This window comes from Lethenteron reissneri, chromosome 36 (assembly GCF_015708825.2).
Source record: "Lethenteron reissneri isolate LAM-NWPU_2019-01 chromosome 36, ASM1570882v1, whole genome shotgun sequence".
Lineage (NCBI taxonomy): Eukaryota > Metazoa > Chordata > Hyperoartia > Petromyzontiformes > Petromyzontidae > Lethenteron > Lethenteron reissneri.
This window is the reverse complement of record NC_083814.1, coordinates 10,660,470-10,687,912: the sequence shown is the minus strand read 5'-3', so window position 1 is coordinate 10,687,912 and position 27,443 is coordinate 10,660,470. Positions and strand designations below refer to the sequence as shown.

At 50.7% G+C, this 27,443-nt stretch overlaps 1 protein-coding gene across 2 annotated transcripts; it reads right to left on the bottom strand.

The window, feature by feature from the left end:
* Positions 1-1,223: 1,223 nt before the first annotated feature.
* Positions 1,224-25,523, bottom strand: LOC133351065 (B-cell CLL/lymphoma 6 member B protein-like). 2 transcript variants are annotated; one of them, XM_061565977.1, is made up of 8 exons: positions 25,230-25,523; positions 17,622-17,700; positions 9,157-9,297; positions 8,017-8,247; positions 6,695-7,797; positions 5,877-6,007; positions 5,497-5,634; positions 1,224-2,620 (listed from the first exon to the last, which is right to left on the bottom strand). In XM_061565977.1, the coding sequence occupies exons 2-8, from the start codon at positions 17,630-17,632 to the stop codon at positions 2,471-2,473; spliced, it is 1,905 nt and encodes a 634-aa protein (XP_061421961.1). In that variant the 5' UTR covers positions 17,633-17,700; positions 25,230-25,523; the 3' UTR covers positions 1,224-2,470. The 2 variants fall into 2 exon arrangements, with proteins under 2 accessions (XP_061421961.1, XP_061421962.1); XM_061565978.1 differs by having other exon boundaries at positions 6,782-7,797.
* Between the last annotated feature and the right edge of the window lie 1,920 nt (positions 25,524-27,443).

The following is a 27,443-nucleotide window of genomic DNA, read 5'->3' as shown; positions in this document are numbered from 1 at the left end:
ACCGGCGGCAAACACCATTAACGCTCGTCCTGAGTGGCTCCGCCAACACCCCCCCCCCCCCCCCAGGTTGACTCATGACTTGACTGAGCCTTCGGCGGCGCGGCTGTGTCAATGTCAGCACTGAGCGATGCCGGAACGCGCACGTGCGCACCGACCCCTCGATAGGCGCCCGCTAACGGAAACTCGCCCCCGCCCCCCAGCTCCCCCCCCCAACGTTTGTCCCGCACAAAGAGAGATTCGCTGCGACGGTGGAGGCAGAAATGATGCAGCGGGGCGCGGGTGTGTGGGTGCGTGTGTGTGTGCGAGTGTATGGGTGCGTGTGGATGCGCCTGTGTGGGTGCGTGTGGGTGCGCGTGTGTGCGGGTGTGTGTGTCCGTGTGGGTCCGCGTGTGTGCGGGTGTGTGGGTGCATGTGGGTGCTCGTGTGTGGGTGCGTGTGTGGGTGCGTGTGTGGGTGCGCGTGTGTGCGGGTGTGTGTCGGTGCGTGGGTGCGCGTGTGTGGATGCGCGTGTGTGGGTGCGTGTGGGTGCGGGTGTGTGGGCGCGTGTGTGGGTGCGTGTGTGGGTGCGCGTGGGTGCGCGTGTGTGGATGCGCGTGTGTGGGTGCGTGTGGGTGGGGGTGTGTGGGCGCGTGTGGATGCGCGTGTGTGGATGCGCGTGTGTGTGTGCGTGTGGGTGCTCGTGTGTGGGTGCGTGTGTGGGTGCGTGTGTGGGTGCGTGTGGGTGCGCGTGTGTGCGGGTGTGTGTCGGTGCGTGGGTGCGCGTGTGTGGATGCGCGTGTGTGGGTGCGTGTGGGTGCGGGTGTGTGGGCGCGTGTGGATGCGCGTGTGTGGGTGCGTGTGGGTGCGTGTGGATGCGCGTGTGTGGGTGCGTGTGGATGCGAATGTGTGGGTGCGTGTGGGTGCGTGTGGATGCGCGTGTGTGGGTGCGTGTGGATGCGAATGTGTGGGTGCATGTGGGTGCGTGTGGGTGCGCGTGGGTGGGTGCGTGTGCGCGGGTGTGTGGGTGCGCGTGTGTTCGGGGTCGTGGTTGGAGCGCGCCGGCACACGACTGCGCGGTCAAACAGCTCTTTGCCGTGCTGCGCTGCTAACAACACCGCTAATAACACCGCTAAAAACACTGCTAACAACACCGCTAACAACACCGTTTGACGGCATTTGCCCGAGCGACGTGGGTGTGACGCGTCTGTCCTAGAAGCTCTTTATACATTATTATTATTTTTCAAAAAGGGGGCAACTTCTTCTTTAGAGGGAGCACGAGAGGCTTGGCTTGACATTTACGAACAAGGCACCTGCCTGGCCTCAAGTATAATACGCTCCACCAGCACGACGACTGTGTATTTGTTAAATATAGTGCAATGCCCCCCATGAATGCATATAACATGTTGAGTGTGTGTGCACGCGTGAGTGTATTTTCTGCAGGGTAGTTGTAGTGGTTAGCGCGCTGCGCTATTAACCCAGCAACCCGGGTTCGATTCCCGCTCGCGGCCAATATCGGCGGCGAGTATCTGTAATCGGTCCTGGGCCTCCCCTAGGTCGACTCAGCCTAAAATTAGCACCCGGCGGGGGTGCTGGCCACGCCACCCCCTCGTGTTCCGCGTCGGGTACTTGCCCCAACAAGCTGTACAAGGCGATATCTATATTGTGTGTGTGTGTAAGTCAATCAACCAAAAACACCAGGGTCTGTCCCGTGACCTCCTGCCAGCAGCAGAAGAGCCTTCGACACTCGGTGTGCACCTGGCCTGGCACAGGCGCCATGGTGACTGCCACCGCCACTCGGTGGTGAGCGGCGGTTGTTGCTGTCGCCGTGGTAGTGTTACGCGTGTGTGCATGCCAGGGCGTGTGTGTGTGCTGGCAAAGAGATGGACTGATGCGGTACGGCAGGATGCGTGAAGCTGATTGGACTTGCCGATGACTTGGACCAGCGGTGTCAAGATCGGCCTCTGTGGAGGAGGTTCGTGAAGGATGCCGCTGGGCAGCTGGAGGCAGTCGCACTCCAGCAACAACGGAGGTCGGAGGAGCGACGCTCACAACAACGAGCGCAGCGCCGGGCGGATAAAACACAACGAGTTGACACAGTGGGGGAGCACAGTTGGTGCATCGGCCAGTCATCTCAAGTCAGTCAACCCATGGCACCTGAGTCTCTCCCGTGACTTCCTGCCAGCAGCGAGCCTTCGACAGTTCACTTGGCCTCGGAGGGCACAGGCGCCTTGGTGACGTCACCGCCACTTCGTGGCGAACTGCTGCTGCTGTTGTCGTTGGTGTGCGTGTACGCGTGCGCTCGGTTGCCCTATGCCAGGGGTCGGCAACCAAAATAACAAGAAGAGCCATTTCTTTCCAATTCGGTACAAAATTCAGTATTTCAAGAGCCGCAATGCATCTGAGTACATACTGTACATACGTACATATCGTCAAGAAGCAGCCCGTAAAGAGCCGCATACGGCTCCGGAGCCATAGGTTGCCGACCCCTGCCCTATGCGGGAGGCAGGCTGCAGGACGGCGGCGGCGGTGGTGGTGGCAGCAGGCCGTAGCGCGTCTTGGTGTTGGTGACGGCACCGTGCTTCTGCCGCATGTGCAGCCGCAGCTGGCTCTTGTGGCGAAAGTGCACGTTGCACGTCTCGCACTGCGCTCGCCACGGAGAGATGCGTCGCCAGGAGCCGGGTTACAATCAGTCCGTACGCAGCCATCCATCCACATTCATTTTAACCCTTTCCCATTCCGGTGACGTACGTACAAAGCAGGTCATCGGTTTTTCTTGCGATTTCATTCCGATGACGTACTTGTGCTAAAATAAAATGACTTTATCTGTAGGTCTGCAGGTCGGAAGATGTGCAGAGGCTCCCGGTACAGTTTGGTGCCAGCTATCATAGAGTGTGGTCATGTTGCTACAGTTTTCTGTGGTGAGTACAATGTCTTAAAAAAAACGGCGCTATTCTTCTCTAGATAAAATTAACGCTAACTGCTTGGACGTTCCGAGATTCAGTGTTGAACGGGACATCCACACTGCAGCTTGCAGTCTCCCTCCTTAACTTCCTTCCATTCCCCGCTCAAAGCCTCACCATTGCCCATTATCTAGCTCTTCCCTCCCCTCACCCCTCCACTCCTTACCTCCCCTTCCCTAAACCGCTATGCACCCCTCATCCCTCGCACTACACCATTATTATGTTAAGCACCTTGTTCAAGTTCACCCTTTAATTGAAAGATAATATTAATTAATTCGCAGCCAAGAGGCATCAAGACGGCAGGAAGGAGTACAATTACGCTGGCCAGCAGAGCGGATCTTTCGAGGTGGGAGGGACTTAATTTCTCACTGGATGGTGCCAGGCTGGCCGGGGCGGTGGTGGTGGCTACGCTGCTGCACACGGCTGCCTCGAGTCCAGCACCGTGGAGGCAGCAGCTGACTCCCCTTCCCGTGGGGATCAAGGAGGTGCCGTACCCCTGGCTCCCCAGGAGAAACCGGTACTGCAGAGTGTGGACTAATCTCAATTTTCTTGGTTCTTTCGGTAAAGTCACGTAGAATGGAAATAATAAAATAATAAAAATAAAACAATAAAATAATTCTCACGACGTTTCGGCCACAACGCAAGCAGCCATCCTCAGGTGGAGAACAGGTCTGTTGAGAAGACAGAGTCTGAGGACGGCTGCTTGCGTTGTGGCCGAAACGTCGTGAGAATTATTTTATTATGTTTTATTTTTATTATTTCCATTCTACGTGACTTTACCGAAAGAACCAAGAAGATGAATCCCTGCAGTCACGAAAGCTTTAAATGGAAATTTAATCTCAATCTGTCCCATCTGTGTGGGATAGAGCGTTGCCTCCTCGCACGCATGGGCTTTTCTCGGGGTGCTCCGGTTTCCTCCAGCGTCTAGTAGCAGCATTGATTTGTCTGTAAACAACATTGTACGTGTATATATCTACGGCGAATTGGGACCGACGGATTAAATGCACCTTCAACATCTCAATCATTATTGTTATTCGGAGCTTGGATTAAAGAGGCGATCGGAGTGGGAATTCCAAAGTGGAGCAGTGTGGTGGAGGGGGGGGGGAATTGAAGAAGCTGAAAGCAAAGTGTTGTGATTGTCGGTGAGTGTGCTGGGCATACGCAGTGTGCAGGGTGAGATGAGACAGTGACTCAGGTAGCCCGACTCCTCAACATGGGTGCAGGACACTTTTTTTCTCCATCTCGAGTTAAAATTCATCTCTTTAGAACGGATTTTCGTTGTCCTTCCCTCCCGCACCTCTGATCTACCATGGGTTGGCTACGCACGGTGCAGAGGAAGTTCCAACGTACGTATTTACGCACATATGTACAATCAAACTAGACAAGGAGGGGACTGACCGCCCAGTGTGTGAGTTGAGCGCTGCCTCATTAATCACCCCCGCTGCCGCTTTACTTAAGAGTTTCACGGTGCTTATCTATTCCCAGTGCAGATGTTGCGACATATTCACCCACGCTCTCCGGGAGTTCTCAGTCTCAGCTCTTGCTTGTCAACCCATGTTCCAGTCCGTAATGAAGACTCAGCAAATCCTCTGTATAGCCTTGCGTGGCCAGCACCACGCCCAGCCGCCTTTGTCTCCCCCGATGCTGATGATGTTTTACGTGCCGCACCAGCTACTCATTTTTAGGAGCTGAGTCGACATCGGGGAGGCTCAGAACCGGTTCAGGTATTCGTCACCGATATTGGCCATGAACGAGAATCGGTCTCGGGGGTCTCTGGGTGCGTAGTGCCGGGCGCTAACCAACTACACCACTCCCCACATGAGCAACACTCAGAGACACTCACACCCACCTACCTATCCATCATGTGCCACGTGTTGCATATTTATAGGAAATATTTGCCTCCGTTACTTGTCTGACCACGGCTAAATACACCCGCGTTTGTACATTCCTCTGGGTGTAGATCGTTCACTCTGTGCCCACAGCAGCACCACTTGATGGGCAGCCCGACGTTTGTCTGGACACTTACAGGGAAAACGCCCTTGCCCTGTGTTCTTGCGCCGTCGAACGGCGCCTCAAAGATGTCTCTTGTTGTGATGATCGCGTCACTACTCCATGACCTCTCGTGCAGTCTAGCGAATTGTGCAGGCTGAGGCGCCGGATGTAAAACCCGAGCTCGTCGAGTTAAGTCTCCACGTCACGCCTTTGTCCTAATAGGCCGTCGTCTCATCGCATGAAAAGTCGCCCGTGAAGGTGATGGGACGGAGACAAACGTATACCGCTCGCGCGAGAGGGCTTCTCCCTGGAGTGCGGTAAGTGCGGTGAGTGCAGATTGTGATGGTGAGTGTGGTAGTGAGCGTGCTGGAACTCACGTGATAGGGCTTCTCCCCCGTGTGGATGCGGATGTGTGCTGAGCGTGGGGGTGGGCGTAGTGGTGAGCATGGTAGTGAGCGTGCTGGAACTCACGTGGTAGGGCTTCTCCCCCGTGTGGATACAGATGTGTGCTGAGCGTGGGGGTGGGCGTAGTGGTGAGCGTGGTAGTGAGCGTGCTGGAACTCACGTGATAGGGCTTCTCCCCCGTGTGGATGCGGATGTGACTCTTGAGCGTTTGCAGGTGGCGGAAGCGCGTTCCGCACGTCGCGCACGGGTACGGCTTCTCCCCCGTGTGGATCAGCACGTGGGCCCGCAGGTGAGCCACCTGCAACACCACAACAACAACAACCTCGCAGGTGAGCCACCTGCACCACCACCACAACAACAACAACCACGCAGGTGACCCACCTGCACCACCACAACAACAACAACAACCACGAAGGTGAGCCACTTGCACCACCACCACCACAACGACAACAACCACGCAGGTGAGCCACCTGCACCATCACAATAACCCACACAGGTGAGCCACTTGGGGGGGAGGTGGGAGAGGGGTGGGCCATGCACCTGGACAAACCGTGCTCCGCACGAGTCGCAGCGGTAGGGTTTCTCGCCCGAGTGGATGCGCGCGTGCGTCTTGAGGTTGGCCGGGCGGTTGAATCGAGCGCCGCACACGTCGCAGGGGTACGGCTTCTCGCCTGCGCGCGCGGAAGGAGACACGCGGTCAAAAACATTAAAGCCATTTAAAATTGTCAAATACCGTTAAAATCGTTAAAACGGTAAAGACCGTTAAAACCGTTAAAACCGTTAAAACCGTTAATACCATTTAAACCGTTAATACCGTTAAAACCGTTAAAACCGTTAATACCGTTAAAACCGTTAAAACCGTTAAAACCGTTAAAACCGTTAAAACCGTTAAAACCGTTAAAACCGTTAAAACCGTTAAAACCGTTAAAACAATATCTGGCACTAGCGCTCTTCGCCAAAACGGGGCCGTCGCCGCGTTTGTGCGAACATGACCGCGAGAGCCAATTTTGGAATTCGACAAATTTTCGGGCACATAATGGCGGCACGCGTGGTCAGTATGAATTTCTTTCTTCAAATAACGTCACGAGATCCAGAACGTTCACCTTTAAATGGACGCCGTCGATCTCTCGGTCAAAACAAACCCGCAATATTATCCAGGTGCGGCCCCTGGGCTCGAACCGCAAACCTCCGTAGCACGCGGAAATGTGCCGCTGCCACTGGGTCATACCGCTACCAGCATGGGGGGGCAGCTATCGAGGGAGTGCTTGCGGCATTGCAACCCCGCAGGGTGGCAGCACTACAGGCGGTTGCCCACACAAGGGTGAGGGGGCAGGGGGCCTAGGCGGTTCCCTACGTACCCGTGTGCACGGCACGGTGACTCGTCAGGTTCCCCTTGTGGCGGAACTCGGCGTCGCACGTGTCGCACCGGTACACCCTCTGCTCACCGCGGGGGCCCGTGCCGGCCTCCGACATCTCCTCGCACGATCTCCTCTCCTGCGCTGTCACCGCCGCCGCCGCCGTCGACACGTACTCCTCCCGGCGCAGGAGGCACGGGTAGGGGCTGCAGCTCCCGTTTGCACCGCCTGAAGGTGCCGCACCCCCCTCCTCCACCACCTCCTCTCCGTCCCTCTGCCGCCCCGTGCCGCCCCGCGCCTCTCCGCCGTTCCCCGCCAAGGGGCCTTCCCCGTCTCGACCGCCGGCGTCCTCGCTTCCGTCGCGGTCTTCACGTGAGATGAGCGCCATGCAGCTCCTCAGCTTGTGCTTCTTCCAGTAGCTGCAGGGGGCTCGCTCCTGCTGCCCGGCCACGGCGGCCGCTTGGCCGGCCCCGTCGCTCGGCTCGCGAGCGGCGCCACCATCGCCGTCCCGCCGGGCCGGGCCCTCTGGGGCTTCGGCGGCGCCGGGCACGCCGGGTTGACGGCGGGGCGACATAGTGTCCTCCCGCTGGCGCCGCTGCTCCCCACCCACGCTCATGTCGATGACGCGCTGCAAGTCGTGCTCACCGCGGTCCCCTTCCTCTGCCTCTCCCACAGGCCCGGCCGGTGAGCGGGCGCCGTTGGCGTCGGCGCCCTCCGATTTGACCGCCGTGTGCGAGTCCCACTGCTGCTGCTGGTGGTGCTGGGAGCAGGCCCCGCGGGCCGCCAGGGGCCACCACAGCGGCTCGGCACCCCGAGGCCCCGCGTAGCAGAAGGGCGACAGCTTGTAGCCGGCGACGGCGGCGCGGTGGAAGAACGGGGAGAAGGCGTTGAACTGGTAGGGGTCGCCCAGGTGAGAGTAGACGGAGAAGGGGGATGGAGTGGATGATGGCGGGGATGACGATGACGATGATAATGATGATGAGGAGGAGGGTGAGGAGGAGGAGGTGGTGTTGTGAAGGGAGTAGATGAATTGCTGCAGGTGGTGCGCGTAGAGATTCGCCCCCTGGTCCTCCTTGCTGGGCTTCAGGTCAGGAGGATCCAACAAGCTGCAGGACGAGAGGAGATCTTATTGTCATCGTCGCCATCGTCGTCATCATCGATGTAATTATCATTGCTGCCTTGGTCGTGATCGCAGTCACAGTGGCGGTCATTGCCGTCGATTAGTACAAACATTTTGCTCGTCGTCGTCATCGCCACCGCCGCGCTTTCGGGGTTCCGTCAGCTCGGCAGGGCGATAACGCGAGGCCGCGGCAAATTTTACGTACCTCTCTTTGAGGAGGCGCGCGCACGCCTGCGCCACGCCGTGGACACGGAGGTGGCGCGCAGCCGCCACGAGGTCGCGCGACACGGCGGCGGTGGCCACGGCGCGCCGGGGCAGCTCGCCCGCGTACATGAAGTCGAGCAGCGCGGCGAGCGCTTCGCACGTGACGCCCGGCAGCGACACGAGCTGGGGGTCCCCGCAGCGGCCCTCCACGAACGCCGAGTAGAAGTAGCCGCTGCACGAGCAATGATAGCGGTTGGTGATGGAGGAGAGAGACACGGAGGGAGAATAAAGTTCGGTTGACGATCAGCGATGTTATGGCGCACGATTTCATTGCGGCACTGTGGATGGAGTTGGTGGCTCACACAGAGGTCGTCATCACTGTGTATCAGAATCGGATTATTTATTTATCCTGGAGGAATCCGATGAGCTATAAGGCTCTTTTTCATCGATGTCCGGTATGGAGCACCCAACCCTCAAACCAGGGTTTATGGTAACAAGCATAACAACTTACACGTGTCAATAACGGCACACTAAAAGGAATAAAATATATAGAATAGGCGGTGTGACGGACAATGATGGCTCTTCTTTCAGATGTGAGAAAACGGCTACGAGGCCACGTGCTGGGCATCAGGAGGCGGTGCAGCAAACTTGTCTTTTGAATTGCGATACATTTACCTTGAGTCGAATAAATATGTTAATTTTTACATAGGTCAAGAAATAAATACAGCAGCACGCGTGTTGGTGTGGGGGGGGGGGGTCAGGAGGGAGGTCAGGGGGGGGGGGTCGGGGGGGGTCAGGTGGGGTGGGGGGTCAGGTGGGGTGGGGGGGAACTGGTGGGGTTGGGGGTTGGTGGGGTGGGTGGGGGAGCTGGTGGAGTGGGGAGGGGGTACTGGTGGGGTGTGGGGTTAAGGGTTGGTGGGGTGGTGAGGTGGGGGGGCTGGTGGGGTGAGGTGGGGGGGCTGGTGGTGTGGGGTGGAAGGTTGGTGGGGTGGGGGAACTAGTAGGGTGGGGGGGGCTAGTGGAGTTAGGGGGGAACTGGTGGAGTTGAGGGTTGGTGGGGTGGGGTGGCTGGTGGGGTGGGGTGGCTGGTGGGGGGGGGGGCTGGTGGGGTGGGGGGGGGGAGCTGGGGGGGGGCGCTTGCCTGCAGGACGCGAGCACGGCGCGGTGCGCGGGGAACTGGCGGCCCCCCGCCAGCAGCACGACGTCGGTGGTGAGGCCGCGGCGCCGCAGGGCATCGAGGCCTTGCAGCAGGGCGCTCGCGTAGCCCGGACCACCCCAGCTCCTGTGGAGAACACGAGGGGGGGGGGGGGGTGGGGAAATCTCGAGGTGAGACGGGAAACATTGCCTGGCATTGCCTGACATTGCCCAAGCGTTCTGGGATGCAGCTCCAAAAAAAGTTCAATATTACGTACAGTCACGTGCTCAAATGAGATGGTAGACTAAATGAAAATTTTTACTTTTTTTATTTTACCAGGTAAGGCCCACTGAGCTATTTCGCTCTGTTTTTAGAAGCGACCTGGCTGACACAAATAATGGCTCAACAAAGTGGCTTTTCCTCTAAAAACCGCATGTTGATTCTAAATGTGGGGGAAATTTCACGTAACCACGGGGAGAAACACGCAAATTCTAAATAAACAGGCGTCAGGGTCGGGATCAAACCCACGATCTCCTGCATACCAGGCGAGGAAGTTAACATCTCGCCACCGCGGCACCCCCTACAGAGTCGGTTCATAAGTTCAGCCGCATCTTTGACGTGGCCTCGCCCTCTGAGCCTTGACGGCAGGTGGCTGATACTGCTGACACTGCGGCTAATGGGGAGCTCAGCGCAATGCAATGCAAGGTCACAGCGGGTGGCTTGTAGGTGGGTGAGGCCAGACGTTGGGCGTGTGGGTGGCTGTGGTGGCCAGCCTCGTGGTGAGTAATCCCTGTCCTGTGCTCTCAGACAAAGCCCAACTGTTGTTTTCGAGTGGGAGGGGAGGGTGGGTGGGTGACGATGGGAGTGGCGCCGGATGCGGCCAGACCGGGAAAGCGCCTGCACATAATTCTAACTCCCCCCCCCCACCGATTCATTCCGTGAGAATCAGTTTCAGAAAATGTTTTAGCTTTGTCCGCCAAACAAAACTGGCGTTGTTACAGTGGGAGCCACCGCCGGCCTGAATGTCATAACTTGACATTAAAACTTGTTTTAGTTTTTTTTGTTCTCCAGGATAAATCCACAAGGCAGTTTTTAAAATAAATATTTTGAAATTTCGAGAAGCCGAATAATCTAGAAATAAGGAGTTGCCGTTAGTTCACTGTGATGGCTCTACATGAGTTGATGGTCTGACTGCACACAAAACCCAGTGTTAAGTTTGGTTGCTTACTAAATTTGCTTATGCCAACTTTTAGGATTCAAAAAATATATTAGCTGTGGCGAGATGTTAACTACCTTGCCTGGCGTGCAGGAGGTCGTGGGTTCGATCCCAACTCTGACGCCTGTATATTTGGAGTTTGCGTGTCTCTCTCCCCGTGGTGGCGTGGACTGTTCTCCCGGTTCTCCTACGTTTAGAAACACGCTTTTAGAGTATTTGGCTGCTTTTAATCTCCACACGATATGCCACTGCATTGGGCTATCACTTGTGGCCAGGTCGCTCCTGAAAAAGAGCCGTATAGCTCAGTGGGCCCTTTAAATGAATTCTTGTTGATAATAGTTTATCAGGACGTACACAAGAAATATCTCCACTAAGTATTAATGAGCGACTGAAGTGACTTTCATAAGTAGTTCAGAAGCACTTGTGACGGCAACTTCTTCCGGCGGCTGTTCTAAAATACAGGATGATGCACCGCTCGCTGTGATGTGATTGAAATATAGCAAAGCGGGGGGAAAACACATTCCTGCGGAGGGAGCTGGTAGGAACGTCGGGTTTCTTGGTCAATGGCCAAGGTCAACGGCGGCGTGGTGTATTCCGCAAATATGCCCGACTGTGAGGGCGGACACAAGCCGGCGTGAGTAGGTTAAACGTTGAGTTTTATAAGGGCACTACGGGGTGACCAGCCTCTCCCTACTCAGCCCCACCCCTCCCAGCCCAAAGCTGGGACGTTCAGTCGATTCGTCGACTAAAATGTACAATTGGCTGCTTGTTTTGTGGTCAACAACGAGGGCTGATTTAGAAACGGCCGCCGCTTTCCACATCCCGCCAGAATCAGAATCAGTTTTTATAGTGGAGGAGGAATCCGATGATCTATGAAGCTCTTTTCCACAGACGTCCAGTAGGAACAAATCAGAACGTTGAAACAACAAACAAAACAACAACAAACAAAACAACAACAAACACGATCGAATTGCAGGGTCATGGAGAGGTAAACAAATCACTTTAAAAAAAATAAATTAACTATTTTTATCTTACCAGGTAAAGCCCATTGAGCTATTAGCTTATTGTTGAGCAGTGCCCTGGCCACAAATGATAGCTCAACGAAGTGGCTTATCACGTGGACATTTATAGCGGCAAAATAATCGAAATAATCCCGAAGGTGGGAAACCCCCCACAGGCCACGCCCGGCGTGACGCGGCTGACAATGCCGATGACGTCTCCAGGCCTCGCCCATCACCTCCAGTCCAGCGGCACGCGTGTCAACATCGGTCAGACATTCCCTGCCCCCCAACTATTTTCGTGTTATCCAATGAGTCGAGATATTCGAACCGACTAATCGTAAGAGTTATCGACTACTTAACTAATCGGATTAAAATTAACACTGCACTAGCACAGGGACACACACGGCTAGGCGCTACATCCTCCCCTGAGTTTAATCGGGTGGCAAATCGGTACCGAAATTTATTCTCTAACATCCACATCGTTGCTTAAAACCTTCCCCCAAAGCGCCACACCCCAGGGCTCTTCGCTGTTGTCTCAACGGCCCCGCGGGACCGATCCGAGGTCGCCGCGAGGTGCAGCCGCCGATCGCCTTCCGCCTCGTGTTCTTCCTCTTCCCCAGCTCTCACACCTCGGGGCCGAGGGTCACCCGAGGATAAATCCCCTTTCCGCCCAACCCCGGAGTTCGCTGCAGAGTTTGTCCTGCCGACGAGCGGCCCACGCGCGCCATACGTAACGTGTCCTGCCCTCATCCCCATCTCCCTCGCGCCTTCCTTGCTGCGTGACCCCCCCACCTCCCCTTGGCTCGCGGATTGCCCTCCCTGTCCGTCGGAGCGCTGACGAGTTCGCGTGGCGGAGGAGACGTCTGCATTTGAACCGACTGCCGCCGATGTAATGCACTGCCGCAAGGCCTTCGCGGTTGACGGCAAAGTGACGGTGTCAAGAAACATACTTGTGTATGACTCTTTGGTTCGTTCGGTAAAGTCACGTAGGTAGAACAATAAAATACAATTTAAAAAAATAATGGTGATATATTATTTTAATGTAATTTTTCTACCTACGTGACTTTACCGAACGAACCAAAGAGTATGGATTCCTGCAGTCACGAAAGCTTCAAATCAATACTTGTGTATCTTTTACGCGAATTGACAGGTTATATATATCGAAGAAGGTGGTATATATTGCTTGTTTATCTCGTTGTGAAAGCGATCGTTTTGGCGGTGTCCAGCAGCTGGCAATGTGCGTGACTGGCCACATCGTGGCCATTCAGGGGGTGGTGGTGGGGGGTTCTTACCACCGAGAAAAGAAAACGCGACCCCCGGCGATGAGTCCCGTGTGACGGTCACCGGCTCGCCCGCACTTACAACCCGGAGGTCGCTGGGTCGATTCCACCTCTTGGCCACCTCGCCCCCCCCTCCCCCCAACAACTCTCTGCAACACCTAGCCAGCCCCAAGTGCCCCCCACCCCCGCCGTCATCCAAACGCTAGCCCGGACTCGACTCCGCTCGGCTTGCCAGCTCCGACGGCAGTGGGCACATTTCCGAATGATTTGGTCACGGGGGAGAGGAGTTCATCATCGACTCCAGCGCCGCTCGAGGAATGGCTGCGCGAGGCGTGCTGCCTGCCGATATTCGGCGCGCGCAGAGTGTTTGGCGTGACAACAGAGTCACGATGCAACGTTTATTGCGTGTTCAGCGACAGAAAGTCATTCTTGAAGTGCGACTAATATTGAGTCACCTTTTGGACGTGACCGCTCGTCTGTCCCTCCTCCCAGCCAGCCAGCCAGCCAGCCAAACTTGGTTTTTTTCTCCTCTCGAATTTAGAATATGATGATGATCGTATAATATTGTTGCCAGTGCATTTGCGAGGGATACACGGCCAGGGTAGAGGATGGGTGGGGTGGGTGGGGGGTGAAGGGTGGGTGCCGTTAGGAGCCGAAGTGTGAGCACCGCTCCACCACAACACGTCACCGCATGCGCTCAGTTTTATTTTTTGTTTTGGGGCTTTTTTGTTTTTTTGTTTGCTTGAGAACGCGTGTTTCAGAACGTTATGAAGAAGTATCCAGCAGCGGTCATTACGATACCCTAGTATCCACACACACACAGATCCACATTTTAGTAGTCTCGTAATCCGCAATGGACGAGTGCAGATTAGCAAGTATTTAATTGCCAGAGTGAAAAGGCCACTGGCCAGCACCATGCTGCCCGCCCACTTTTGTCTCCCCAGTGCCAATGTCCATAGATTTTCTCCAGAGACGACCTAGGAGCGACCAAAGCCAATTTCAGAAGCCAAACTGCCACGGGACTTGAATCCGCTAACCCACCATGCCGGGTCTGCCGACGCGAACACGGGGCAAGCAACACAGAGGCCACCATGTGCCACTTAGTGGCGGTGACATCGCTGCGGTGTTTGTGCCAGGCTAGGTACACCTTTAGCTGTTCGCTTGCAGCCTCGGTACAAAGACAGGCTGCGCATCAGTCCCAATCCTCTGCCTCTCGTCATGGTGGCGAGATGTTAACTACTGTGTCTCGCCTGGTATGCAGGGGGTCATGGGTTCGATCCCGACCCTGACGTCTGATGTATGTGTGGAGTTTGCTGTGTCTCTCTCCCCGTGGTCATGTTAATTTTCCTCCGGATCCTCCGTTTTTTCCCTTCCACGTTGAGAATCAACATCACGCGTTTAGAGTGTTTGGCTGCTAAAAAATGTCACGTGATGATAGGCCACTTCGTCGAGCTATAATCTGTGATAGCCAGGTCGCCTCTGAATAAGAACTCTAGAGATCAGTGAGCCCTTTACCTGGTCAAATTAAAGTTTGTTTTGTTAATTAGGAATAGCAGCAAAGGCCACAACGCGTATGATTCTTTCCTAGCACCTGCTCGACGCTGGATCTCCCTCCATTCGCCGTATCTCCCCCATCCCTCCCTAAGTTCTTACCAATAACCCTAACTCAATACAAAATTAAATTAACTCTCCATCTATTGCCAGTTGTTGCTGGCCGTTTGGCGTTTTTGAGAATTTGGTCATTCAACAACAACAACAACGAAATGCAACGCCTGCCTTTTGCCTCTATACGAATGGATTTTACACGCGAATGTTTTTTTTTTTGGGGTGGGATTTTCAAGGATGCGAGCTCACACTTGGCCACGATGAGCGAAAGGGAAAGTCCCTTCCTCGTTTTACGTGTCTCTCAGCCCTTGAATAAAAACGCGTGGGCAGGGGAAGGGGGGGCGATTTGCTCGTAAGCGATCAAATTATTTACGTAGCGCTCTACCGAAGCAGCGAGCAAAAAAAAAATCCGGAAAATTTCCATTCCCACCCACCGCGGGCAGTTCGTGATGCGACCATCGTCGATTTCCACCGGCGATTATCGTCGATTTCAGGGGTACAAACAAAGCAGCCGCTTGGCACGGCGAGACGCGAGTTAACGCAGCCCTCTGCCACGGGAGTCGATCCAGAATCGTGTAAAAGGGGGAAGCGCTGGAGTGAAACTGGCGGCACACGCCATGAGGTCACCAACCATGACGCTTCGATGCTCATTTAATGACAGTCGGATACTTCCACTTTTCTTCGGGGAACTTTGAAGAAGTCCCCTCTTGATTTATCCCTAAAAATGCATCAGTGTTGCGCAACGGATGCGGTGAATCAGATCTTCCGATCGCGGGGGGGGGGGGGTATTTACACTTCTTCCTGGACATCTGACCGATGTGGGAGGCTAGTCCAAAATATTTTCTCTCCAGAGCTCCCTTTACTGGGAACCCTTCTGCCAGCAGCGGCGTTAGTGGGCATTTGCAGGGCAGCGCCTTTACCGTTTGACGTTTTCAATTCCTAAAAACGCCATCGTTTGGTTACAGAAATAGTTATAAAAAGTGGGCTTGGGGTATTTACACTCTCTCGCTCTTTCCTGTGTGTATCTGCATGCGGCAAGTTATTGATTTCAAAGAAAGTACATTATAAATAGCGTACTTTAGAATCAAAAAGGCAAGACCGTTGCCTGTTCCACTGAGCTTTGACAGTTGTGCTCACATCCTGTTGACAATCCCGAGCCGGTCTCTGTGACCACATCCCCCAGAATGCCACCGATGTCATCCCACATCGAATTTGCGTAAGGGTGTGAAGTGCTCTTTCACGACATTTATTTGTTCGTGTATTGTTCTCGGGGTAACCGCTGATGTTGACAAAACCTGTGAAGGAACTACTGAACTTGGGGCTTTGTTTCGAGGCAAATTGCCCCCGCAAAAAAACTTTCTCCACCGAGGGCGTGTTTTTGTTTGACAGCGGCTGCCGTTGCGAGATGCAATTTTTTTTACTTAAAGGCGTCTTCTTCTTGGTTCTTTCGGTAAAGTCACGTAGAAGGGAAGTAATAAAATAATAAAAATAAAACATAATAAAATAATTCTCACGACGTTACGGCCACAACGCAAGCAGCCGTCCTCAGGTGAAAACCAGGTCTGTCGAGGCGACAGCGTCTTAGAGTCGCGGCATGAATCCCTGCAGTCACGAAAGCTTTAAATCGAAATTTAAGGCGTCTGTTAAAGTCGGCGATACAACCCCAACTTAACTTTCATTTCCAGCGCCTCCCTTCCTGTGACGGCATGCTTTGTTTGCCAGCGTGAAATGTCAAATCACGCGCGAGATTTGAACGCTTAACGGGTTGCATTCAAGCTTGCAAAAAGGTGTCTACAGTATTTGGTGTTTGAACATCTTCACCCCTGTATTATTGCCCGAAAGGGTCAAACGAAGCCTATTCTTACTTGCATTCAAACTTGCCTACAGACGTGCTCAGATAATGTGCATTTCTGTATGATGAGTGAACGACGACGATGATTACCTCGAGCAGAGCTCATCTATATATTTAAATCAGCTCAAACCTCTCGCAAACCACGTGACTTCTGAATGGTGGTGACAATGACGATTGATGGTGGTAATATGATGATGATGATGATTGATGGTGGTAATTTAATAATGATGATGATGATTGATTGTGATAACATGATAATGATTATGATTTGTGGTGGTAATATAATGATGATGATGATTGATGGTGATAACATGATGATGATTGGTGGTGATAATTGTGATGATGATTATGATGATGACTGATGGTCATAATGGTGGTGCTGATGACGATGATGACGACGATCTACATGAATATCAATTTCCTTAATTTTTATGGAGAAAAGCCTCACTTCCCGATCCTAAGAATTTTTCAGGAAACTCTCGCATTTGGGATGTTGGGCCAATTCTTGAGCGAGCATCTTTCATACGGGAAGAAGCCTCAGCGTCCTGGAAACCCCCTTTACGGAAGGCGAACTGAAAGTCCGACCAAAAAAGATTCGTAGTTCCGATACCCCCGTATCGAAACTACAACAAAAAAAAATCTCTCCTCTGCTAACCTTTACGCAAGAATGCCGCTTGCTCGTTATCGGTTAGGCAAGTGCTCACAGACTCCCCGTTGGTGTCAAGGCTGCCCCCCCCCAACCCTCTTCTGCACCTCCGGTTAGCACGGCTGGCTACGTACGGTGCGAAAGAAGTTCAACATACATACATACAGATCCTCTCCATATACTGTACCCCATAATCAAGGTCTTTTGAGTTAGATCGCGTAACTATGTGTCGCTAACCCACCACCACCCGACAGCCAATTGGTAAGGTTTGTCACGTAAATAAATCATTGTGGGGTTACTCTCCAACTCACCGATGTGCTGAAGTAGTCACTAATTGGCACGTTTTATTCACGTGACAAACCTTACTAATTGTCTGTGTCGGGTGGTGGTGGGTTAACGACACATTTATATTTCCGCAATATAACCCTACCAAAAAAGTTATTATGGATAATATTGGTCACGACAGCCTACTACGTGGTAATCTGATATACTGGACCGTATGGGGCTCCCAGAGGCATGGAACAGCAGTGAACATTATGACCATAGTGTACTGATGAGCACTAATGGGGACGAAACCGCTCCGTAGGCTGTGTCTCCTGTTGCTGGAACGGCCACGAATTCTCACCTCTCTTGAGACGGCGGTTCTCGACGGCAAAAAAATATAAAACGGCCGCACGTTCAGTTCTTTCGAGGTGGTGTTCTGGACAAGGCCATGGAGATTTTTTTTTGCACTCGCAGATGCTGCCCTCCTCTCTGTGCGCTGTTGAATCTAAATGCTGCTCACGTTAAACGTTTCACAACAAGCCTGCGGTTTTTTGCCACGTGGTCACCTGGCTACTGAGAGAAGCCGGGTACGGAGGCGAGCACTCACTTGTCGTCCATCGCTGCACGCCCCTTGCTCGACCCACGTGGTGCGTCCTGTGTGTCGCCTTGAGTGTTGAGCCTTCAACCTGAAATGTTACAACAACAAAAAACAACGGTAAATTAACCACGTTTATATCACACCTTTCGATTTAAAGCTTTCGTGACTGCAGAGATTCATCTTCTTGGTTCTTTCGGTAAAGTCACGTAGAATGGAAATAATAAAATAATAAAAATAAAACATTATAAAATAATTCTCACGACGTTTAGGCCACAATGCATGTATGTCGAGAAGACAGAGTCATTCAGTCATTCAGACTCTGTCTTCTCGACAGACCTGTTCTCCACCTGAGGACGGCTGCTTGCGTTGTGGCCGAAACGTCGTGAGAATGATTTTATTATGTTTTATTTTTATTATTTTATTATTTCCATTCTACGTGACTTTACCGAAAGAACCAAGAAGATCACACCTTTCGTTGCAGAACCGCTCAAAGGCACCCTCCCGACATGAATCGTGTGCAGGATTGAGAAATCTACCACGCGTGCCCTTCTAAGTAAGCCTCGCACTGAGCCCATGCATCGTACGCCATCGTACCACACTCAAAAAAGGAATCGTACAGAATCAATCTCTTTCATACGCATTCCCTTTTTGATAAGCCATTCTCGTTTTGAAAGAATTAAAAAAGCTACCGAAGAAACAACCTCGATTTGAAACCAGACTTCAAACCGGGCAACTAAGGACACGACCGAACACCAGGAGATGGTGTCTCTCCAATAATAGGAGTCTGCTGATCGTAGTGCCTGAGCCTCCAAGGGTGAAGCAAAGATTAAGCCCATCCATGAAATGTGATGATTATTATTGTTGCGCTTGTTTACCTAGGAAAGCCTTGCTGAGTCTCAAGACTCTTTTTTAAGGAGGGTCCTGCCAAGCTCGCACTGTTGCTGTGCATCATCCCAGTCAAGCAATGTGCAGGTAAATCTTTCGGCATTGGGAGGTTTGGCCAACGCCAGTTTACATTGTTGGGGTGGGGGGGAGCCGGAAGAAACCCACGCAGAACATGCGGAGAGAACGGAAAACTCGACACGGAAAAATCGGAATAATGGACCCAGGCCCCTTCTTGTCTCTCAAGCTCAAGTCTAACAGCTGTGCTGCCGTGCCATCCCATGATTATTCATCTCTCAGTCAGGAGTTAGTTCTGCATTCGCGGTGTTTTTGGGGGTTGTTTTTTTTAATTATCCACGGTTAATTCTGTATCGGCGGGGCGGACGCATTTCAACACAGCGCGTGAACGCACTTCCTAAAATAACTAGACTTGCCTCGCGCGTGAATCTTATTTACACCCCAGCATGGTCACATGTGCACTGTTGGTACCGCAGTATGGAAATAATATCAACGTTATCTTCTCTTGTATAGAGTTACAGCGCGCCTTATTCCGTGTCATGGGCATTTCCAATAGCACACTCTTTTTAAATCCTTTATATTAAGTTCACTTGCTTGCTTGCTTGCGCGCTTACGACCGTGCAAATCTTTCGGTCGTTTTTTAACCCACTTCCCGTGATCCAATCGAGCTGACAATTTTGCACACAGACTCGTTGTGCGTGACAATTTATTTTCGTGAAATTTTTTTCCCTAAAATTTTACACTTTTTAGGAAAAAATGTATTTCATATTAAATTTAAAATACCAATGTGATAAAAATGAGACTCTTACTCAAGAAAAACAGATATGAATAATAAAATAAAACCGATGCCACGCATATAAAGGATTTATAGGGAAAAACTTTGTTTTTACGGGTTATTTTTTTTTAATTGACGAATGTGAGTGTTGTCGTTGATTTCGCTTCTGCACCGCTGCCAACGCAGGAGCGACATCGCCGCACAATTAGCTTCGCTCTAATTGTAACGGGGTGTAGACATAAACAAGTCCGATTGCACGGAATATGGACGGTGAACGACTAATGTGAATCATGACGATGTTTTGGAAGGGGCTAGGAATCTGAAAGGGAAGAGAGAGAATTGGATCGCAGGATCTTGAGAGGTGGTGGCGGCTTGGGGAGGTCTTTATTCAACTATGGATTGACCGTGGTGGTTGGTGGTGGTGGTGATGATGGTAATTGAGTTGAGACTTACTGAGATTTTCCTCCTTAAATAACTTTGAAGATTATTATCATGGGGGGGGGGGGGGTGGGGGGGTGAGTACAAGTAGTCCCAACTTGGTGTGGAAGTCCACACTGGTTGTCCTTTGTAAATACCCCTGGCATAGCAATGTGGAATTTCCAGCACGAACTCGGAGAGGTGAGCACCAGTGCAAGGAAACCCCTCTTTCTGACTTTAAATTAGTGTTTTTTTTTGCGTGTGTGTGTGTATTCGCCACGCAAAATCCTATACCACGGTCACGCGCACACCCCCCCCCCCTCCCCCGCGTGCGCGCGTGCCACCTAAACCCGTCGCACAAAACGCGAGGAAGGCACCGCGCGAGTGAGTGCACCAGGCGGAGCGCGACCGCACGCACGGAACGCCGTTGGCCAGTCGCCGCGTACCGCGAGTTGCAAACAAGTTGATGGTCGCGGCGACTCGGGGCGAGATGACTCCCCGAGGGTCGAGGGTTATCAAGGACCCGTAGGAATTTTTATTCTTTGGTTCTTTCGGTAAAGTCACGTAGATAGAATAACAAATAAAGTGAGTAAAACAAATTAAAATATTTTTTTTTATTCACTTGATTTCAATAAAATGTAAAAAAATATATTTCATTACTTTTATTTTTCATCACTTAATTTTTATTATTATTTTCTACCTACGTGACTTTACCGAAATAACCAAAGAATATGAATTCCTGCAGTCACGAAAGTTTTTAGGCCCGTAGGAAGCCAGCGACTTTGGTGAATTTCCTCCCCGCGATGAGTTACAAGCTCCCAAAGTCGCCCCCTTCCCCCTCCGGCCCCCCTCGGCTGCTGCTGTTATTATTTATCTCCCCGCGCGCGTTCTGTCGCGTTATTAATGCAGCAGCTGACAGCTGCGGGAAGGAATGGGACGGGAAAGAGGTTGGTTGGGAGCCGGTGACTGGGTGATTCGGGGTGGGGGGAGGGTGCCGAGGGGATTTTTTTTAGGAAGAGGGGAGGAGAGAGGATGGGGAGGAGGAGGAGAATGGAAACTGGGGGTCGTGGTTGCGGTGATGCTGACGCCGTGGCTATGGAGCCGCTTTGTAGCGAGGTAGGGTGGGGGGGTGGTGGTGGTGTGGGGTGGGGTCTCTGTGAGTGCACCGCGTGTTTTGCATCTCGTGTGATGTTCGAGAAACGTTTTAGCATGGCCGGGAAAAGCGTTCTGAGCACTCACGCCGAGACAATGGGGCCCACGTCCTTCTTTCCTTGGGAGATAGCGATCTTTGTCCCTGCACAACATTTTTATTTTTAATTTAAATCCAAGGGAACCTTTGTACTTTTATTTTTAGTTTCCAGGGAAAAACGAAATAAAATAGAATAACAAATGCGCTTCTAATAATCAGGCCCTCGATCCACCCCAAATCTCCTTTTCCCCTCCCCCTGTTCGCCAGCACCCTCCAGCTTCCCGTGTTCTAAACTCCCAAGGACGCGCGTGTGTGTTTTTTGCTTTGCATCGCCTGCTAAACAGTGGGGGCGGCGGGGGGAAGGGTGAATATACCCCCCAACGAAGGGCTAATCACGATCGACGACCACCCCGGGTAGAAAATGTGCAATCGACCCGGCAAATGCCTCGGCAGAATGATGGTTAAGTAGAGTAGGCGCTCGCCTGCTTGACACGTGCTCGCAGCAAGCAAACGAGCGATGGGTGTGCACTTGCGCCAGTGATGAATGTGATTAACAGGGCATCGCCGACACTGCCTTGTTTCTAATGTGCCTGTGACGGTGTCATTGCTCAAGTAGCACGTCTGACAAATTCGTCACGGCTAAAACACGATCACATTAACAACAGCAACAACGACCGCGCCGGCCGTTGTGACACACACGCACACGTCTGTAGCCCGACACTTTGAGGTTTCCGCGAAGCGCAGATTTTTTTCATCGCGTTTGGAAAAAATAAATTGTCCGCAACTAATTGACTCGTCGTACAATAAATGGAACGATTACAGTATTTGGGCAAACTCCTGTTAACCCTGCACGTTGAAGGGTTGATGGATCACGGAGGTATTACAACTCTCAAATACCCGCTCGGCCTCGAGCTGGTGGTCACTCTGGTCAGTGCAGCGAATGGGAATTATTGAATCAATTTGAGTGGAGTTTGGAGTTTTTATCTACGCGTACCTGTGTGCTGTTTTTCTTAAAGTCACAAAGATTATTTAATTGGTCAGATATCTCAATGCAGGATACTCGTGAGCAAGGTGTCTTGAGGCTATTGTGAGGCTTTTGTAAGTTAATGGGAATCGTTATTATAATTATCGATGGGTTTTTTCACCCCCGCAGGAAAGTGAAACATAATCAGAATCAGTATTTATAGTGGAGGAAATCCGATGAGCTGTAAAGCTCTTTTTGCACAGATGTTCGGTCGGGGCGGGTCAGAACGTTACAATAAGAAACAATAACAAAGACACCAAAGGAGTGCAAAGTATAGGAATCGTAAACAAAGCACTTAAACAATAAAAACAAATCATCTCTGGACATGACTATTTTGTTTGGCATAGGACAGCATTCTAAAGGATGGCCCAGATGCCTTGTGGCCCCCCTTCCCCCAATTAAATTATCTAAAACGTAACTTATCTTTTTAAAGTAAGGTTTCGTTTAAAATTATGAATAAATATACAAAGTGGAGAAACGTTTTTTTAGAGCTCCATTAATTGGGGAGTCACAAGACATCTTGACCGCCCTGTACATTGTGTAATACAACAGCCGTATCCATTCATCAATTGGTGTTATTAAGCGTGGTTGGATTTTACATTTCCGTGGGATCCCACAAGATTCGTTGTGGGTATTTTTGACCATTTTATGTTTTCCTTGCGGTATAACTTATAGGAATCAATACAACTTAAAGTGCATCCCTTCAACGTGAGCTTGATGCCACGTGTGCTGCTCTGGACAAGGACATTTCATTTCTCTCTCTCAATATTTCTGTCAACGGAAATATGCGGCGATCCATATACCAGTGATATACCACGAATACGAGCTTGATCAATTAATAGCAGAATTAGAGGGGGGGGATCTGTAAGGATGCCATAAACATGCACCACATTCTAAGTTGCATGTGTAGAAATATGTTGGTGATTGGCTCAATATTTACTGTAAATAATATGACTACAGTATAGCTTAACACAATTAAATATTTACTAAATATAATAATAAATGTGCAACCCTTTTCCACTGCTGGATACAGCTCTACCCATGCCGTCTTGGTGATAGGGGGTTGATTGACCATACTTCACCACGCTGGTGGGGGTGTAAAGGCACAGGACCGGTCCTGTAATCACTCACCAGTAACGTTAGTTAATGTATATACTACCCATGTCATGTATCTCCCTATGCAATCTACCCCTGTCATTTATTTACCTTCCTAATGTATCTACCGATGTTATTTATCTCCGTAATGTATCTACCTACGTCATTTACCTATATCATTTATCCACCTGTGGAATCTCCCCTCGACGATTGTAACGCCACTGCCAACCTCAGCGTTGGGGGCGGACAGCTGCGTGAAAAGAGCTTCGTGGCTCATCGGATTTCCCCAGCTTCAAACAAATCCCTGTGCCGATGTTCGCCCGTGGCCGCGGAAATCGAACTCGGCTCGCCTGGGTTTCGCCGCAGCAGCGCGCTAACCACCGCGCCACCGCTCCACCCACGCTGCCGCTGCTTGGGTGGAATAGAATGTAACTTATTTTAATTACTTTAATGACCTCTTCTGCAAACTCCACCCGTCACCGCGTGCTATTACATGCCAGGTTGTGTCGCTAACACAAAGACAAAGATCCCCCCCCCCCCCCCCCGTATAGCCTGTGACAGATTGTTGGGGCAAGTGCTGTTAGCGAGTAGCAGCACCACGATGGGTGGGGGTGTGTGGCCAGCACCACTCCCTTACAGCCAGTTAGAAAAATAACATATTTAAAACTGTTATGGCTAGTGATGCAGTTTACACAAAGGTTAAACGAGGCCTCATTACCTGCCGCACGGTAGCATTTTTATAACAGTATTCATTACAGTTAAAAAACTTCTTGAAACAGGTTGATACGTCTTTAAATGTTGATGGGCTCTGCTGATGAGACACAGAAAAGCGAAACCAGCCCAGGGTATTTTGTTTGTTTTTGTGTTCATGCGAAATGCTGTTGGTCAGCCAGCGTAAGTCTGGGAGGCTAATAGGCGGATGGACTGAAATGAATGGAATTTATCAGGTGTGATTCAAATGGTGAGATGAATGTGTCTCTTTCAACAAACACATCTGTTCATGAACATGCAAAAAAAACAAGCTGGTACACAAATTCACGTCTACTCATGTCATTGAATCCCCATCCTTTTCTTGGTTCTTTCGGTAACGTCTTTACCGAAAGAACCAAGAATATGAATCCCTGCAGTCACGAAAGCTTTAAATAAAAATGTAATCCCCATCGTTACTTTACACACAACTCTACAGGGCGATCCTTTGTTATTATTTACACGCTTTCATTTAACTCACTCTGTCTGTTGTTGTCGTTGTTGTTGTATCCTCAAATCTTGTAACTCAATTTTAACCCACTTCCCAATGTGGTATCGACTGCAAACTTGGTATACTTATGTCATACTGATGACAATACTATATGATATCATAAAAAAACGAAAACATATTTTAAAACATTCTTTTAAATATGTTATGTCTATCTTCTTGGTTCTTTCGGTAAAGTCACGTAGAAGGGAAATAATAAAATATTTTTTTTCTTATTTTATTCAGTTTTATTCTTATTATTTTATTATTTCCCTTCTACGTGACTTTACCGAAAGAACCAAGAAGATGAATCCCTGCAGTCACGAAAGCTTTAAATCGAGAAATGTTTTGTCTAATTGTCCACGGTAAATTGACGTTGGCTGTAATCGGGGCCACTTCCTAGAGTCGTGGAGTTCTGCCTTTACTAGTACATTTCATAAAAGCGTGTTTTTTTTTTAATATGACTTATTTACAGGGAAAAGACGACGCGTCCTCGTGCAACCAGCATAGCGCTTGGGACGCGTCTCTCCACGTCTAACCACCAATCTCAGTTACGAGACGCTTTAACCACTCCTCTCTCTCTCTCTGGTACACGCTCAGTCGTCGCTCTCACGATTCAATCACCTGCCGAGCAGCAGCGGGAGGCTAATAGTGGCCCATTTGTAAATCAGTGCGGGGTGGGAGGGGGGTTAGTTCAGTCAACAACTCGGAGCGCCCCGTATAGAACACCAACAACCATATAGGTCAAGTCAAAACATGCGGGAGCTATTCTGGTAGCCCTATTTGTGTGTGTGTGAGTGCGTGCAGCGAAGTGTAGAACTGTGACGTGTGTTTTACATGAGCTGTGTGTGTGCAGCAAAATGTGAGGATCGTACCTTGTGATTAATATGAATAGTGTATGTGTGTGCGGCAAAGTACAGGGCTGCACGATATATATATTGATATGAGTTGTGTGCGTGGTGTAGCAAAGTGCAGGACCGTACCTTATATTGGCATGAAAATCAGCTGTTGTCCTGAAACTTCAAGCCGACGCAAGTGCCGCTTAAATCCAAAAGTTGCGTGATCACGTATGATATAAGCGATATTGATTGCACACACTCAATAATTATACACCAACACAAAATCGAAGCTCGAACAACAACAACAGCCCCCAAAGATCTCCCGCGTAGTCTTTAGAGAATAGTGGGGGTGCGAAAAAAGCCGGCACAGAAAGATAGCCACAGACACGCACTCATGTACTCATCCTACACAAGTGCGCGCGTGGGTGTGTGTGTGTACTCTGTACTCAGGAGTTGTGAATCCGCTCGAGTTGGGTTCTGACGCCAAATTTATAAGGTGGCATTCGTCACTCCCCCCTCCTCCTCCTCCTCCCCTCTCCTCTGTTGTTATTGTTTGATGGAGGGAAGAAGCCAAGGCAATGACGGGAAGTGGTTTTCGAAGAAGCGGGCGATGGAGGGTGGTGGTGGTGGGAGTGCGCGCGTGTCTCTGTGTGTGTGTAGGGAAAGCCCCACGCGTGGTTTGGCTTCCCACTCAGCAGCCGCAGTCACTTTGACCCACGCGGCCCGCGTGGTTGGATTGGGTGGGCGATGTGTGAATGAGTGAGCGAGTGAATGACCGAGTGAGTGAATGAATTAACGAAGTGATTAGTTAGTGTTGGGGGAGGGGAGGTCAATGGGTGAGTAGGTGAATCAATTAATGAGTACATGAGCGAATGAGTGATTGAGTGCGTGAATGAGTAAGGGAACACATTTGTTCATGAGCGGGTAATCAATTGGTGAATCAATAAGTGAATGAATGGGTGAGTAAATTAGTCAATTCATAAATTAGTTAATGAGAGGGAGGAATCAGTACGTAAGTATACGAGTGAATGAGTGAGTAAATGAGTTAGTGAATCAATCAGTGGAATAGTGTTTGAGTGAATGATTGAGTGAGTGAGTGAGCGAGTGGTTGAATCGTTGAATCAATTTGTTTATTGGTGGAATAAATGAGTAGGTTCATGATTGAATACCAAGTGACTGAATGGATGAGTGAGGTAGGTAATGAGTATAATCAATTATTTAATTAGGAGGGTTAATTCGTGAGTGAATGTGTAATTTAGTGAATGAGCCAGTAGCATAGTGATTAGTGAATGAATGCGTCAGTAAACAAATACATCCATTAATGAGTAAATTCATAAATTAATCACTCACTGAATGAATTAATGAATGAAGTAACAATGCATTCGTTACATCAATGAGTGAGATAATAAAAGGGTAAGTGAGTGAAAGACGAAATGAAAATCATTGACGAGTGAATAGGTGTGTGAATCAATTAATGTGGTGTTTTTTATTATTGTTTTGTTTAGCTCTGAAAAGTTCACTGAGTCTCACGACTTTTTTTCCAGGAGGGTCTTGCGAAGTCTTCTGGCGTCACGGTGGCGAGATGTTAACTCCCTCGCGTGGTCTACAGGAGGGCGTGGGTTCGATTCTGACCCTGACGCTTGCTGTATATTTGGAATTTGCGTGTCTCTCTCCCCGTGGTCACGTGGATTTTTCTCCGGATCCTCCGGGTTTTCGCTCCACATTTGGCATCAACATCACGCGCTTAGAGTATTTGGCTGCTGTACATTTCCACACGAGAAGCCACTTCGTTGCGCTGTCAATTGTGGCCAGGTCGATTCTGAAAAAGAGCTACATAGCTCAGTGGACCTTGGTAAAATAAAAAATAGATTAGTTTTTTTCGTTTTAGTCGGGGCGATGTTTGCTGCTTTGTGTAAATCCCAATTGATTATTTTGCAGATAATGTTTCAGCATTGGGATGTTATGGCAACACCAGGTACACTGTGGGTTTTTTTGTTGTTTACCCCTATGGGAGCAAACCGAAGAACCCCAGAGGAACTCAACGCAGATCGGGAACGAACCCAGGCGCCTCTTGCTGTGCTGCATTCACTGTCACCATCGTGCCGACTCGGCCTCCTTAATGTGTGTGGGGAGATCATCGTGTTGGACAATCGATGAGTCGGTTCAGTGAGTGAGCCTGGTCATTCATGAACGGGTGATTGAGTGAGTGCGCTGGTCAGAGCGTTTACCGGTGCTCTGTTCTCCAGCTGAAGTGTTTGACCCGACTGACTCGGTGGGTCACCACACTGAGCCCTTCACCACTGAAAACCTGGGTTCGAATCCTGGGTTGAAGCCATCCATGATTAAACCGAGTTCACA